Here is a 14,838-nt window from a genome sequence, read left to right on the forward strand (position 1 = left end):
GTTTTAGTAGTACAGCATATGTATATGCTGCGTGCACTTTGTTTTGAAGTATTTCAGCTTCTAATTCATTTGTTTAATTGAAATATTCCTCTTGTCCAGCATCATCACGGTCACTTCTCATTTCACTTCCATTCACTCTGTTGGAAGCTCTGTGTTTAGCCCTTTTGTAATTTTAAAAAATATATAAATAATTCCAGGTAAGGCAAATCATGCAGAAGATGTGTTTTGTCATTCTTGCTTTCTCCCACATTAATTTTTTAAAGGTTTGAAAATTCCCATAGGGTTTAAGAGAGTTAGCAAGAGTGCATTTCCCATGGTCACCATGCTTCCTGCCCTGCTTTAGAGACAAGATAACAGTATATTATTATTGTTATTCTTCTGCAGTTTATTCAGCAGCATGCTTGCTTTCAAATAGAGGTGTACTAGGCTTTGATACTGTTAAAGTTGAAACAGACTTTTTTTCTCTTTTTTTCATAGCGGCTGTTGTGTACAACTGCAGAAAAGAAACTTCACTATGAAGAGAAACAACCCGAAGAGGTTTTTAAAAGTAAATTCATGTTTAATGACAGTAATTTTTATGATAAATCATAATTTGGTGTCTCAGTCAATCTACAGTATCTACATAGGACTGTATATCCAGTGACTTGTAGTGTCTTGAGGTATTTTAAAGGAAGTCTCAAAAGTTAGTCCCTCCATTGCATTTTTAGCAAATTTCAATTGAACTGAAGGAAGGGACTTGAGAATAGTGGATCTCTTCCTCCCTGGAGGTTTCAAATGGGCAGGATGGCCACTGGTTAACAGTGATATAATTGAAAAGGGTTAACTAATTGAGAACAACAATCTTTTGCAGTTCACATATTCTGTGATTCTAGTTGTGAAAGGTAATCTGGGAGATTTTAAATCTATTTGTTTGTAGTATATGCCAGTGTGTGAGTGATCAAATAGAAAAGTGAAAGTTGCCTTCTTATTGATCTCTAGTAACAATGCAACATTTCACTCAAAGGGCCTGACATAGTTTTCTGCAGGTGTTCTTATTACTTTAGAATGCTTTTTTCAGGTCATGGAATCTGCTGATAAAAAATACATTCCCAGAACACCTGACCAGGAGAAACAACTCTAGTGAATAAAACAATAGAAAAATCCTCTTCTAGAAATTCTGCACACTCCTGTTTGCCCTGTGTTGTAGGTATAATTGTAATTCAAATGAGTGATTCCTGGATACTTGTTGCTTGTACTCCACAAATAATAGCTAAAATACATTTCCATGTGTAAGTTGCTTACATGTGAATCTATGTATTTATTATTCTATATGACATTAAGTATTATGACTGTATTATTTTTTCCACTACAGACATTTTTAGAAAGTTCCTCCTTCATTTGATAAAATTCAGCCTAAGTAAAAGGAAGTTGTTTAAAGGAGAGTCATGTCTTCTGTCAAAGATGTGTCTGCAGAGCAGACCAAGAGCTTCATAATCTAAAATTGCAAGGAAAGTAAACACCCGGTTGCTGTTTAACGAACAGAGATCTAACTCTGTACTTGATGGTATATTTTTAAAACTGAAAGATTATTTCCTTTGTATCCTAATGTAGTAATAATAAAAGAAACCATGTGCTCACTTAAAATGATTTTAAATGAGCATTCACAATGAATAATTAGAATAACTGAAGTTAGCTATATTCTAAGTTTATAATAGGAAGTTCCAGTAAATTAGAATTTTAAACAACTGGGAGTTGCAAGCTTCCTGCCAGTTTCTGTCCCCTGCGTCTTGACATTTCTATCCCCTGCACCTCTTTCTACTATGGAGTGAGCAATAGGGAGTATCAGAATTGGACCTTTCCAATTCTTTCTTGCTCCTTTGCTTTCTTGGAGTTTGTGCACTCTGGCTAATAAGAATATGGGAGCCAAGTTCAAGTCTTCTCTTAATCCCAAAACCTCTTCTATGGCACTTAAATAAATCTCTCTGTTATCTTTTCAGACAAATGATGATGAAAAAAGGAGAGAATTGTAATGATTACCTTAGGATACTATAATTAAAGGAGCTCATTAAATATAACATTTTTCCTTCCCATCCAGTTAGAATGTTTTCCAACAAATTACATATATACACATATCCTTGATTTATTACCACAATGGAACCCAAAATTTCTATTGCTAAGTAAGATAGTTGTGCTCTATTTTACAACCTTTTTGCCAAAATTGTTTAAGCAAATCACTGCAGATGTTAAGTGAAACTTTTGATTGTTAAATGAATCTGGCTTCCCTCATTGATTTTGTTTGTCAAAAGCTCTAGCTGGGAAGGTTACAAATGGTGATCACATGATCCTGGGACAGTGCAACTGTCATAAACACATTTTTTGGTAGATTTGAGGCATCAAATAGCACCCCTGTGAGGAAAGTTGTGCCTCATCTTGATGAGCAAGCTTTGATGTTATCTCTGTCCAGAGAACATTGCAGAAAGTTAATATTTAGAAAGCAGCAGGCCCGGATAATACCCTGGGCGTGTTCTTAGGAAATGTGCAGATGAGTTGGCTTGTGTTCTTACAGATATTTTCAATCTTTCACTGCAGCAGGCAATGTTTTAAGACGGCCATTTTGTCGGTGCCAAAAAAGTCTACAATTAGGGGTCTCAATGATTACCGTCCAGTTGCACTTACATCCATCATTATGAAATGTTTTGAGAGGCTGATAAAGGGCATTATAGTATCCAGCCTCCCTCCAACATTTGACTCGCTTCAGTTTGTTTACCGTCCAAATCACTCTACAGAGTATGCTATTTCTTCTGTTCTATCTGAAATTGGCACAATTAGAGGAAAGAAACACTCATTAAACAATCATTCCTCAGCCTCTAGTAGACAAACTAGGCCTTTTAGGTTTTAATATTACTTTGTGCAACTGGATTCTTGATTTTCTTATTGATAGGTCACAGTAAGGGTGAGCTGGGACTAATATTTCTAACACCATTTTCTTGAGCACAGGTTCTCCTCAGGGCTGTGTACTAAGTCCGCTATTGTTCACCCTGTTGACCCCTAATTGTTGTGCCAAGTTTGCCACCAACCATATTGTGAAGCATGCGGATGATACAACAGTAGTGGGCCTTATTCAAGATGACAATGAGGGTGCTTACCGCAAGGAAGTAGAAGTTTGGTGAACTGGTGTAACAAAAACAATCTGATTTTAAACATAGGAAAAGCTAAAGAAATCATTGTTAATTTCAGAAAAGGGAGGTGGTTAGCAGCATTAAGTTAATGAGTAGGCTAGCTTGGTTGCTCAAGAGTGAAGCAGGCACAGCAGCGCCTGCATTTTCTGCGTTGCATGGGAAAAGTAGATCTTCCTTCCCCTGCCCTTACCACTTTCTACAGAGGGACGATCAAGAGTATCCTATTATATTGTATTGTCTGGTTTGCAAGCATTACTGCTTCAGACAGGAAGGAGGTACAGAGAATGGTGAGAATGGCAAAAAGATTATTGGTAGTTCACTTCCTTCTATCCAGGACATAGCATACACCACACACTTTTCGCCCAGAGAGAGACTGGAAGCTTTCTCTGCTTGCAAATGGGGCTCTTGGAAACGGAGTGAATTGCTCCAATTCCAAGCGTCCCATTTGCATGCAGACAAAGTTTCCAGTCTTCCTCTGGGCGAAAAGTGTTTGGGCGCCTATGGGGCACTTGGAAACGGAGCAAATCACTCTGTTTCCAAGTGCCTCATAGGCGCCCAACCACTTTTCACCCAAACAAAGAAATGACAGAGACTGGAAGCTTCGTCTGCTTGCAAATGGGGCACTTGGAATTGGAGTAATTAGTAAGCAGACGAAGCTTTCAGTCTCTGTCATTTCTCCATCTGAGAGAAAAGCGTGTCTGCCCTGGGAAGGCCTGTAAACGGTTGCATCCATGGGCAAGCAGATGGTGGGAGGGAGTGGGCGAGCAGCTACAAAATAAGACATCCTTTGAAAATAAGATCTAATGGGACTTTTGGTCCAAAAAAGAATATAAGACCCAGTCTTATTTATGGGGAAACACGGAATGTATGTAGCATGTGTATATGTATGTTATGTAAGTGTATGGGTAAATATATACTTTCTTTTGAGATCAGGCAAAACAATTTCATTTTTAATGTGGGCCAGTGTGCTCATAATAAAAGATGATAATAAAAGTTATCTACCTATCTAAATACATGCACCTAAATTTTGATCACATGACCAAGGGGATGCTGCAACGGTCATTAAGTGTGAAAACTGGTCATAAACAACTTTTTTCAGTTCTGTTCTAACTTTGAACAGTCACTAAACAAATGGTTGTAAGTTGAGGATCACGTTTCGAAGCCTTTTATGTTTTGCATCCACAAACTTGAAAAACAACAAAATGTGACTAGTGTTTATCTTTTATATACATACATACATACATACATACATACATACATACATACACACATACATGTATATATATATAATTTTTATTTTTAACCAACAAGACAAAACAAAACAAAGCAAAACATAACACACATACACACACAATATATACTCCTCTTTTTTTTTTTACAGCAATTGCGTAACGGTAATCTATTATTTACATTTCCCCCTTATTCTTCTTTAGAATATTTGTCCTTATAGCCCCGTTATTTCTTATTTACATTTTTCTTCCTTCATGTTCTACTTCTTACTAAGAATAATTCATATTATTATTATTATACATACACATATTTTCACTTTTGACCTTTCCATATTTATTCTCCTCTATTATTTCTAGTCTCCAACCAGACATACAATTTGTTCCATACTATATAATACTCTATGTCAGTGGTTCTCAACCTTTTTAATGCCGCGACCCCCAATCAGTCGTAAGTCGAGGACTACCCAACCGGTTGTAAGTCAACTTTCCCTGCCCGGGAGCGCCGCACATGCATGGTGCTGCCCCCTGCACCGGTCGAGGCGTAGCTGGCAAGCGGCAGAGATGGAGCAGGCCAACCACCAGCTGGGCCACCAGCTGGCCCAGCCCAAGGGAGGTAAGGCACCCGCCGAGCCCCACGCGCGCCAGCAACCCTCCCCGCGCCCGCCAACCTCCCACCTCCCACCCCTGGCCCTCTTTTACTTACATTTTTAGTAGTTACTCAGCAGGGAGGGATGGAAACTTCCAGACAGCTCGCCTTCGCTGCAGACAACTTGCAGCACCGATTGCAGAATGGGACTTTTGGCGGGCTCAGCAGGGCAGAGACAGCCTGGACAATTCCTATTGGCTTTTGAAAGCCAATAGAATTAGACTGTATTCAAGAGAGTCTATTCTATTGGCTTTCAAAAGCCAATAGAATAAAAGGAAGTAGCACAGCTAAGGAAAAGAGGGAAAAAATGGCAGACTGCGTTACTTGGCGACCCCCGTGAAATGGTCGTTCGACCCCAAATGGGGTCGCGACCCACAGGTTGAGAACCGCTGCTCTATGTCTTCCTTTTCTTTTATCTCTTTTGTTAATTTGTCCATCTCAGCACAATCCAGGATTTTTCTTATTACTTCTTCCTCTGATGGTATATTCTCATTTTTCCAGCACTGTGTATATGCTATTCTTGTCGCCGTTATTATATGTAAAATTAAGTATCATATTTCTTTACTATATTTTCTATTTAAAATACCCAACAAAAAGATCTCTGGTTTCCAGTCTACGGGTTGGTCTATTATTTCTTGGATCCACTTTCTTATTGTAGACCAGTATTTTTTTGCAACTGGGTCTGTCCACCATAGATGATAATATGTTCCATGTACTTTTTTACATTTCCAGCATGTTGGCAAATTATTCTGGAACATCTTGGCAAGCTTTGCTGGTGGAAGATGCCATCTGTAAAACATCTTCAACTGGTTTTCCTAGAATGCCGCCGACATAGTCAATTTTATATTTGTTTCCCATATTTTTTTCCATTTCTCCAATTCTCTATTATATCTGAAATTTTTTGCCCATCTAATCATTGTGTCTTTGACAACCTCGTCTTCCATTTTATATCTCAATAGGTATTTGTATAAATTGCTAATTAATTTTATTTCTGTTCCATGTATAATTTTATCCAATTCTTGTGGCTCTTTTTGGATTTCATATAACTTTTTGTCCTTTGTATATTTAGATTGAATTTGTGTAAATGTCCACCAATCAATCTCTCTGCCAATGTCTTGTTCCAATTCTTGTTTTGTTTTCAAATTTCATTGTTCATTTACTAATTCCTTGTATCTAATTATCTTATTTATATCCAATAGTTTGGGTATTTCAGAGCTTCTGTTGGGGATAACCACATTGGAATTCTTATATAATATTTTTGTTTTATTTTTTCCCAAGTCTGTAGCAATGCATTCCTAACTATGTGTCTTTGAAAATATCTGTGTATTTTATGTTTTTCATCCGATAGGAATGCATGCCACCCTGCTTGCAAGTCATGTCCTTCTATTGTTAAAACTCTAGTATTTTTCAAATGCATCCAATCTTTTAGCCAAGTTAAGCTCGATGTTTGGTAGTATATTTCCCACTCTGGTAACGCCAATCTCCCTTTATCTTTTGTATCTTGCAAGAGTTTTAATTTAATCCTGGGTGTTTTTCTTTGCCATATAAATTTAGTGATCAATTTATTTAATTCTTGAAAGAATGTTTTTCCTAATTTTATTGGAATAACCTGGAACAGAAATAATATTTTTGGCTATACATTCATTTTGCCCGTAACGGTCCTCCCTAAAAATGAAATTTGCAAATTTTCCCAATAATCTTTTTTATCTGGTGTAGTATTTTCTCATAATTGTCCTCCTTAATCGACGAACATTTCGCTGTAAGCCAGATCCCTAAATATTTTATTTTCTTGGTTATACTTATCTTGTTTTATTTTCCAAGTCCCTTTCTTGTGCCTTTGTAAGATTTTGTTATTAATTTGGATTTATTCTTATTAATCTTAAGTCCGGCAACCTCACCGAATTCTTCTATTTTTTGAATCAATTTAAAGCCGGTTCCTAATGGATCTTCCAAAATAAATACCAAATCATCAGCAAAGGCCTGGACCTTATATTCTTCCTTTTTAATTTTTAAACCCTTTATTTCTTGGCCCTCTCTTATTGTTGTAAGAAGTATTTCTAATGATAAAATAAATAGAAGAGGGGAAAGTGGGCATCCTTGTCCTACTCGTTTGGTTATATCAATTTTTTCTGTCATTTCCTCATTTATAATTACCCTAGCTGTTTGTTTAGTATATATTTTCTCAACCATCTTTCCAAATTTTGTCCCAAAATCTATATAGTACAATTGTGTTATAATAAACTTCCAATTCAAATTATCAAATGCCTTCTGGGCATCAAGAAAAACCAGCGTAGCTGGTCTTTCAGGATGAACTTTGTAAAATTCTAAAGTATTCAGTATTATCCTCATGTTATTTTTTATTTGTCATCCTGGTAAAAATCCATTTTGATCTGGGTGAATGTAGTTATTCAAATTTTTTTTATCCTTTCTGCTATTATTGTTGTAAATGTCTTATAATCTGTATTCAGTAAAGAAATCAGTCTATAATTTTGAATTTGTTGTAGGTCTGAGTCTTCCTTAGGAGTGTCAGTATCTTCGCCTCTTCCAACACCTCATTGTAAATCTCCAACAACATCCATTGTAGTGACTCCTGTGTATTTTTATAAAACTCGACCGGAATTCCATCTGGGCCTGGTGATTTGTTTTTTTTTGTTTGTTTTTTCAATGCTGTTTCTAATTCTATTGCAGTTATTGGTCTATTCAACATTTCCTTTTGTTCTTTAGTAATTTTACTCATTTTTGTTGCCTCTATATATTGTTTGACGTTATCATCTGGTATATCTTCCTGATGGTATAGCTTTGAAAAGAAATTTTGTATTATTTTCTTTTTTTCTTCCCGTCTATATTGTACTGTTCCACTTTCATCTTGTAGTTGGTGTATTATTCTTTTGCCTTTTTCTTTTTTTTAATTTATAAGCCAACCATCAACCAGTTTTATTCGCATTTTCAAAGTAATTTTGTTTTGCCATCCTGATTTTCTGTGCCATTTCTTTTTGTGTTATCAGGTTAATCTTGTGTTTTATAATATTCCATTTTTCTTTTATCTTTTTATTTTGTGGGCCTTTCTGTAGATCACCTTCTATTTTTTTTAAATTCTTCTTGTAATTTTCCTTGTTGAAGTCTCCTATCTTTGTTTTTCTTAGAGTTGTATGCAATTGTCAATCCCCGAATGTAAGCTTTTGTAGTATCCCACAAATTTTGTGTTGATGTCTCTTCCTTTTTATTTACCTGAAAAAATAATGTCAACTCCTTTTCTAGCATCTGTATATATTGTTTATCTTTACACAGTCTTTGATTCATTGACCATCTCTTTCTCTGTTTCTGGCCTTTTTATTTTATTATTATTGGGTTGTGATCCGCCCAATCATTAAGCCCTATTTCAATTTCCTCTATCCCTTTTTGTACGTCTGTAGTTGCCCAGGCCATATCGATCCTAGACCAAGACTGATGTGGATACGAATAGAACGTATATTGTTTGTCTGATCTGTGTGTGTCTCTCTCCATATAACCTGAAGATTGAGTTCTATTACCATGTCAAAGAACGATTTTGGTAATATATTTTTCTTCTTTTTGTTCTTTTTTACTACTCTTATAATCTTTCTAAACATCAACTATTGCATTTAGATCCCCAATCATACAAATATTTTCGTAATCCAGATCCACTAGTTTCTTATGTACCTTTTTAAAAAATTCTTGTTGATTATTATTTGGTGCATATACTGCCATTAATAAATTTTATTTTTGCTCTAATTCTATTTCCAACATTAAAATTATCCCCTCTTTATCCAAATATATTGATTTTGATTTTATTTTTTCTTTGACATATATAGCAATTCCTCCTTTCTTGTTTTGTGCTAATGTTGTGTATAGTGTTCCTAATTTTACATTCTCTAGTAATTTTCTATAATCCTTTTTTATATGAACTTCCTAAAGACATATCACATCTGCATCTAATTTCCTTAATTTGTTAAACGTTTGTGCTCTTTTTCTTGGTATATTTAATCCATTAATGTTTACAGAGAAGAGCTTAATTGCGTCTCCCATTTTTTACTTGATCTATTTTCTTTATGCTTCTTGTCTCTATTACTCTTCCTTTTGCTCCTTCTCTTTCTAACCTTTCTCTTTCTTGTATCTTTTGTATTTCTCTCTCTCATTCGACTTCCTTGAATACTTCTTCATCCTGACTTTTACTCTCCGACTCTTCCCTACTTTCTTGTTCTTCTCCCTGTGTAAAGTAACATTCATAAAAGTCCTGCACTTTCTCGAGTGTATCTATCTTATATTTTTTTTCATGCCAACTTAGAAATATGCCTTCAGGTATTAACCATTGAAATATAACTTTATATTTAGTTAATTGGGTCATTAGAAATTGGTATTCTTGTCTCTGATTTCGTATACTACGTGTTTTAATACAATTATTTCTTTACCCTTATATATTATTGGTTCGTTTCTTGTTTTTTTATATATTTCATCCCTTATTGATCTTCTAGTAAACCTTATATGGACCTCTCTCGCCAATCTATGCCTTCGTGCATAATTTGTATATACTCTATATATTTCATCTATGTCTCTTCTTACTTCCTGTTTTTCCTTGCCTAATATCTCCGCCAACATCTCCGCCATCTTCTCTCCCAAATGTTCTTCCTTTTCCTCCACAATATTTTGGAATCTTAGAAAGAACAAAGCTTTATTCATTTCCAAAAAGGCAATCGATTCAGTCAACTCCCTATTTACCTGCTCAGATTTCTGTACCATCCTTTCTATTTTGCTATCAACATGCTCCATTTTTGTTTCAACTTTTTGGATTCTTTGTTCATTTTCCATCATTGTTTGTTGTATATTGCCTATCTTATCATTCATGTTTTTAATTTCATCTCTCATTTCTCCAATATCATTCTTAATTTTTTTGTTTTTGTTTCTTCATGATTGTTTGTTATTGCCTCTTGGGTCATCATCATTGTTTCTTGAATCGTTTGTAGAGTTATCTGCATGCTCTGTGGGTTCATTGCCAATTCTGCTTTTTCTTTTTCTTTCCCCAACATGGTCGCCATCATTCTTTGACCTGTAGGAGAGGCCATTATAGGTGTGGGATTTGTAACTGGTTTTTTTGCCGACTTTAGTTGTTGTTGCAGTACTTGTCATTTTTATTATTTGAATAATATTTCTCCACTTTTGCATATACCAATTTATGGCAAGTTATTTTTGTTGATCAAGTTAGTTTTCAATCTATATAGTCTAAGCTTAAATATGCAGATATATATATATAATATAGATAGTAAAGAATATATATATATTATATTTCTAATTATGTATCAATATATATGACTATAATACCTTTATAGAACATTATTCTTAGGATTAACGTTGAAAAGTAAAATTACAAGTAGAGTTGTACCTTTCCTTATCCCACAATTATCTAGTACAATTTATAACACTCTAAACACCTCTTATATATATTTCTATAGCACTACACACAATGCATATACATATACTATTCTCTATGTATTATCACCACTCTTAATTTCATTCACTATCACTCTTATTTGAATAATCACCTGTCTATATTTCTTTACAATACTATAATTATTTTCTCATTTCTATTTAGTTCAATTACACAATTATGCTTATTTCTATTTCGTTAATACAATTCATTTACTTCATTACTTTTAATACATTGCCTGATGCCCCTTTTCTACTTGTAGCTTAGTCACTACTTGTATATGAGTGCTACAATATTGCATCAGCCTTTTTTTTCTCTCTGTCTCAATTTAATATATCCACTGATCCACCAAATGTCACCTCTTCTTTCTTCTTCTATATATCCAATATTTCCAAAACGTCCACTCGTCACTTTACCCAGATATATGTCAGTTAAAGTCCAAATTTCAATGCAGTTTGTTCTTCAAAAATAGGTTCTACTAAGTAGTATTAACTTTCTCCATTGTCTCACTTCACCTTTTAATCCTTATGTTAATTTTTCAAGTCCTTCTTAATCACCCTTTATTGCTTCCAACTGTCCTTTCTCCAGTCCTTTCTCTGGTTTCAGTCTCTACTTCTTGCAGTTCTTAAATTTCAGTCTCTCACGTTTTATAAACTTTACTGTGGGCTCTCTGCTTCTTCACGCTGCTTTCATTCTGCTCTATTGCTCCCTTCTCCGCTCTATTCCAATTCAGTTGCCGCTGTGTCTCTCTCCTTATAGCTTTGCTTTTTTTTGCGTTTTGTCTCAGCCAAATGTTCTCACCTCCTTCAGGGGTTTTCCTTGTCTCCCGTACGAAGCTGTCAGTTCTACTTTTCACTCCCTCTCAGACTGACGCCATCGCTCCAGGCCAGTCTAAGAGACCAGCTTCTTCTCCGCCAATTTTAAAAGTTCTGCTCCTGTCTGCTCAGGTGTTTGCTTTCCATTCGGCTTCTTTGAAGCTTCCTCTTTAATTTACCAATGTCTCTGGGATCGACAAAGCCCTTGCTGGGCTCTTAATGAAGATTTTTCGGGATTTAGAAAGAGCTCTGTTTCTTCACCCGCTCCACGATGATGTCACAGCCGGAAGTCGTGATAGTGTTTATCTTAATTGTGTTATAGAGAAGTTTTCTCCAAGGCAGATATGTAGCAAAAAATATTTTTGTTCATTTGCTTTTATCAACAACTAATGCAAAGTGTGCTGGCTTTCAGTTTCTTTACATTTGGGGCAAACTTGCAGAGATTTAGAGTCATAGAATAACTGACTTGGAACAGACCTTGGAGGTATTCTTTAATACTAAGATGTGTTCTTGTTTAATGACCATAATTATCTGCAGTTTCACATATCTATGTTTAGAAAATACAGATCAGTATCCACAGTAAAGGATTTCACCAATATGTGGGTTTCGGCTTCTTTTACCCTGGTCTCATTATCCACAGTTGTTAGACTGGATCAGAACTCTCACGAACAGCATCTAATGAACAAGTGTACATATAAGTCTCCTATATCAAGCAAACGCTAACTGTATATCACTCCCTGGTGGTAATGCAGTTCATTTGAAGAATAGAAAATAGAATAGAATAGAACAGAACAGAACCTTGAAGATCTTCTAGTCCAGCCCCCTGCTCAAGCAGGAGAACTTATACCATTTTAGACAAGAGACTTTCTTAAGTCTCTTCTTAAAAACCTCCAGTGATGGAGTGCCCATGATTTCTGGAGGCAAGCTGCTTCACTGGTTAATTGTCCTCACTGTTAGGAAGATTCTCCTTAATTCCAGGTTGCTTCTCTCTCTGGTCAATTTCCAACCATTCTTTCTTGTCTTGCCCTTTGGTGCTTTGGAGAACAGTTTGATGCCTTCTTCTTTGTGGCAGCCCCTCAAATACTGGAATAATGCCATCATGTCACCACTGTTTCTTCTTTTCTTTAGACTAGCCAAACCCAAGTCCTGCAGCCATTCTTCATATGTTTTAGTCTCCAGGCCTTTGATCATTTTAGTTGCTGTTCTTTGAACTTTTTCCAAAGTCTCAACGTCTTTTTTGTAGTATGGTGACCAAAATTGGTGGTTGTATTCCAGGTGTGATCTTACTAAGGTTTTATAAAACAGTACTAACACTTTGCCTGATCTTGATTCTATGCCTCTGTTTATACAACCCAGGATTGTATTAGCTTTTTTTGGCTGCTGCTGCACACTGCTGACTCGTAGTCAAGTAATTGTCCACTAGGACTCCAAGGTCCTCTCACAGATATTGTTTTTGAGCCAGGTCCCCGCCTAATCTGTCCTTATACCTTTGATTTTTCCTACCTAAATGTAAAACTTTGCTTTTCTCCACATTAAAATTCATTTTGTTGGATAGGGCCCATTGTTCAAGTTTGTCAAGTTCTTTTTGGATCCTGAGCTTGTCTTCTGGGGTGTTGGCTATTCCTGCCAATTTAGTGTCATCTGCGAATTTGATGAGTTCTCCTTCTGTTCCCTCATCTAAGACATTTATGAAGATATTGAAAAGTAGTGTGCCTAAAACGGAGCCCACTGCTTACTTCTCTTCATGTGGATGTAGTACCATTGAGGACTACTCGTTGAGTATGGTTTGTCAGCCAGCTACAGATCCATCTGGCGGTGATGTTGTCTATCCCACCTTTTTCTAGCTTACTAAGCAGCAGGTTGTGGTCTACTTTATCAAATGCCTTACTGAAATGTAAGTATACTATGTCCACAGCATTTCGCTGGTCTAGTAATTTAGTCACCTTATCAAAGAATGAAATAAGATTGGTTTGGCATGATCTGTTTTTAACAAACCCGTGCTGGCTACTAGTTATAACTTTGTTTGCTTCTGGTTGTTCGCAGATCTGTTTTTTTATTATCTTTTCCAGGATCTTCCCAGGTATTGATATTAGACTGATTGGTCTGTAGTTTCTTGGGTCTGTTTTTCCCCTTTCTTGAAGATGGGAACCACATCAGCCCTTTTAATTGAGATTCTACCTATCTACATAAGAGACCTCCCTGATTTCCCCTGAGTGGATGAGTGGCATCTGGGATTGGGGTAAAATTTGTGCAGTTCATGCACTCCATGTGAACTTTTACTATCCCTTTTCTTGCCCTCAGTCACTCCCTAGTGTGGATGGAGCCAAATATTCTCCTACTTTTTTCGTTGTTTAGAAGGTTTATGAGGGGAGCCAAGTTCTTTGTATTCCAGTCATTAAAATAAGGCACAACAACAATTTATTAACTTTTCTCATTTTTATAGTTCATATACCTTGAGATAACAGAAATATTTGTAATCTAGGAAAGGGAACTGTATATTGGGAAGTTATTCACATCCACCCTGAACTTGTCAGATGATCTTGTGCCAAACCAATATTCCTTTCATCTTAGTTCCACATTATTTCAGTATTGCAATGAGGCTGAGCAATCCACCTCCCTCTGTGGTATCATCCCCACCACAATGTCCAGTAGTTGATTGCTCATTTTCTGAATAAATCCTCAGTGCAATACTACTGAACTCATGGAGATATCTGCTTAATTAATCATGAGAAATTAGCATTTGGAAATACATTGATGGGAATGAAAAAACTATATGACAAACATCCCCCCATTTCCCCTCCTTCAAAATCCAGCAATTGACACAACCTTCAGGAATGAAGATTAGATATTGTTGGGTAGCATGCTTCCAAGCACTCGATATGTCATGTCACATTAGATTCTGATTAATACTTCTGTATTTCTATTTTTGTTTTTTAGCCTTTGGAAATACACATGCTATGGTCATACAAAGTCGAGTTCTTAAAGAAAAATTAACAGAGGTATGCACTGGGATTTTGTTTGCTTGTTTTAATGATTGTGGGGTTTTGTCTTCATTGGAAGAGAAGGGGTTTTTTTCTAAAAAAAACCCTCTCATTTTCTGAAAATGAGTAAATGAAAATCAGTTTCAGATGGATAGCTCAATATTGTTTTAAAAAATATTCCTGTAAGATCACTCTGTCAGAGGTACAATACTTGATGAAATCTGGTTCAAAGGCAACATGTGTTGAAATACATGAAGAACTGTTACTTCTCCCTGCTCTGATTCCTCCCTGGCCTGTCTGGAAAGCTGTTGTCCAGAAAAGAAAGCTAGCCAATCCAAGAAGGCAGTCCTTGTCCTCATTTCTCCTCTCCTTCTTTGGTTGCAGCCAGAAAGACCTGATCAGAAGGAAGAGAGTTTCATGCCAGAAGCAACAAGGAGTCCTACTATTGAAGACGGTAAATGAGGGAGTTCAAACAGTAGCCTTGCTTGATTAAGATAATGGTGCAAACAAGTTTTCATCCCTCTTTTGACTACACTTTTGGAAATCATTTAAAAAAACATTGTTATTTT

The 14,838-nt window shown here is 36.0% G+C and overlaps 1 protein-coding gene across 7 annotated transcripts in view; it reads left to right on the top strand.

Moving 5' to 3' along the window:
- BOD1L1 (biorientation of chromosomes in cell division 1 like 1) overlaps positions 1 to 14,838 on the top strand; it is a 184,589-nt gene that overhangs the window by 138,683 nt on the left and 31,068 nt on the right. For 6 of the 7 annotated variants that reach the window (XR_005556724.1, XM_039343498.1, XM_039343495.1 and 3 more), the window contains 3 exons: positions 478 to 547; positions 14,226 to 14,287; positions 14,654 to 14,723. Coding sequence is in view for 6 of the 7 variants with exons in the window: in XM_039343498.1 (XP_039199432.1) it covers positions 478 to 547; positions 14,226 to 14,287; positions 14,654 to 14,723 (202 nt within the window). In the remaining variant the exon portion in view is untranslated. The remainder of the gene's footprint in view (positions 1 to 477; positions 548 to 14,225; positions 14,288 to 14,653; positions 14,724 to 14,838) is intronic. The other variant, XM_039343497.1, reaches the window with a different exon arrangement.

This window comes from Crotalus tigris, unplaced genomic scaffold, assembly GCF_016545835.1.
Source record: "Crotalus tigris isolate CLP2741 ecotype Arizona unplaced genomic scaffold, ASM1654583v1 scf7180000017855.1216408, whole genome shotgun sequence".
Lineage (NCBI taxonomy): Eukaryota > Metazoa > Chordata > Lepidosauria > Squamata > Viperidae > Crotalus > Crotalus tigris.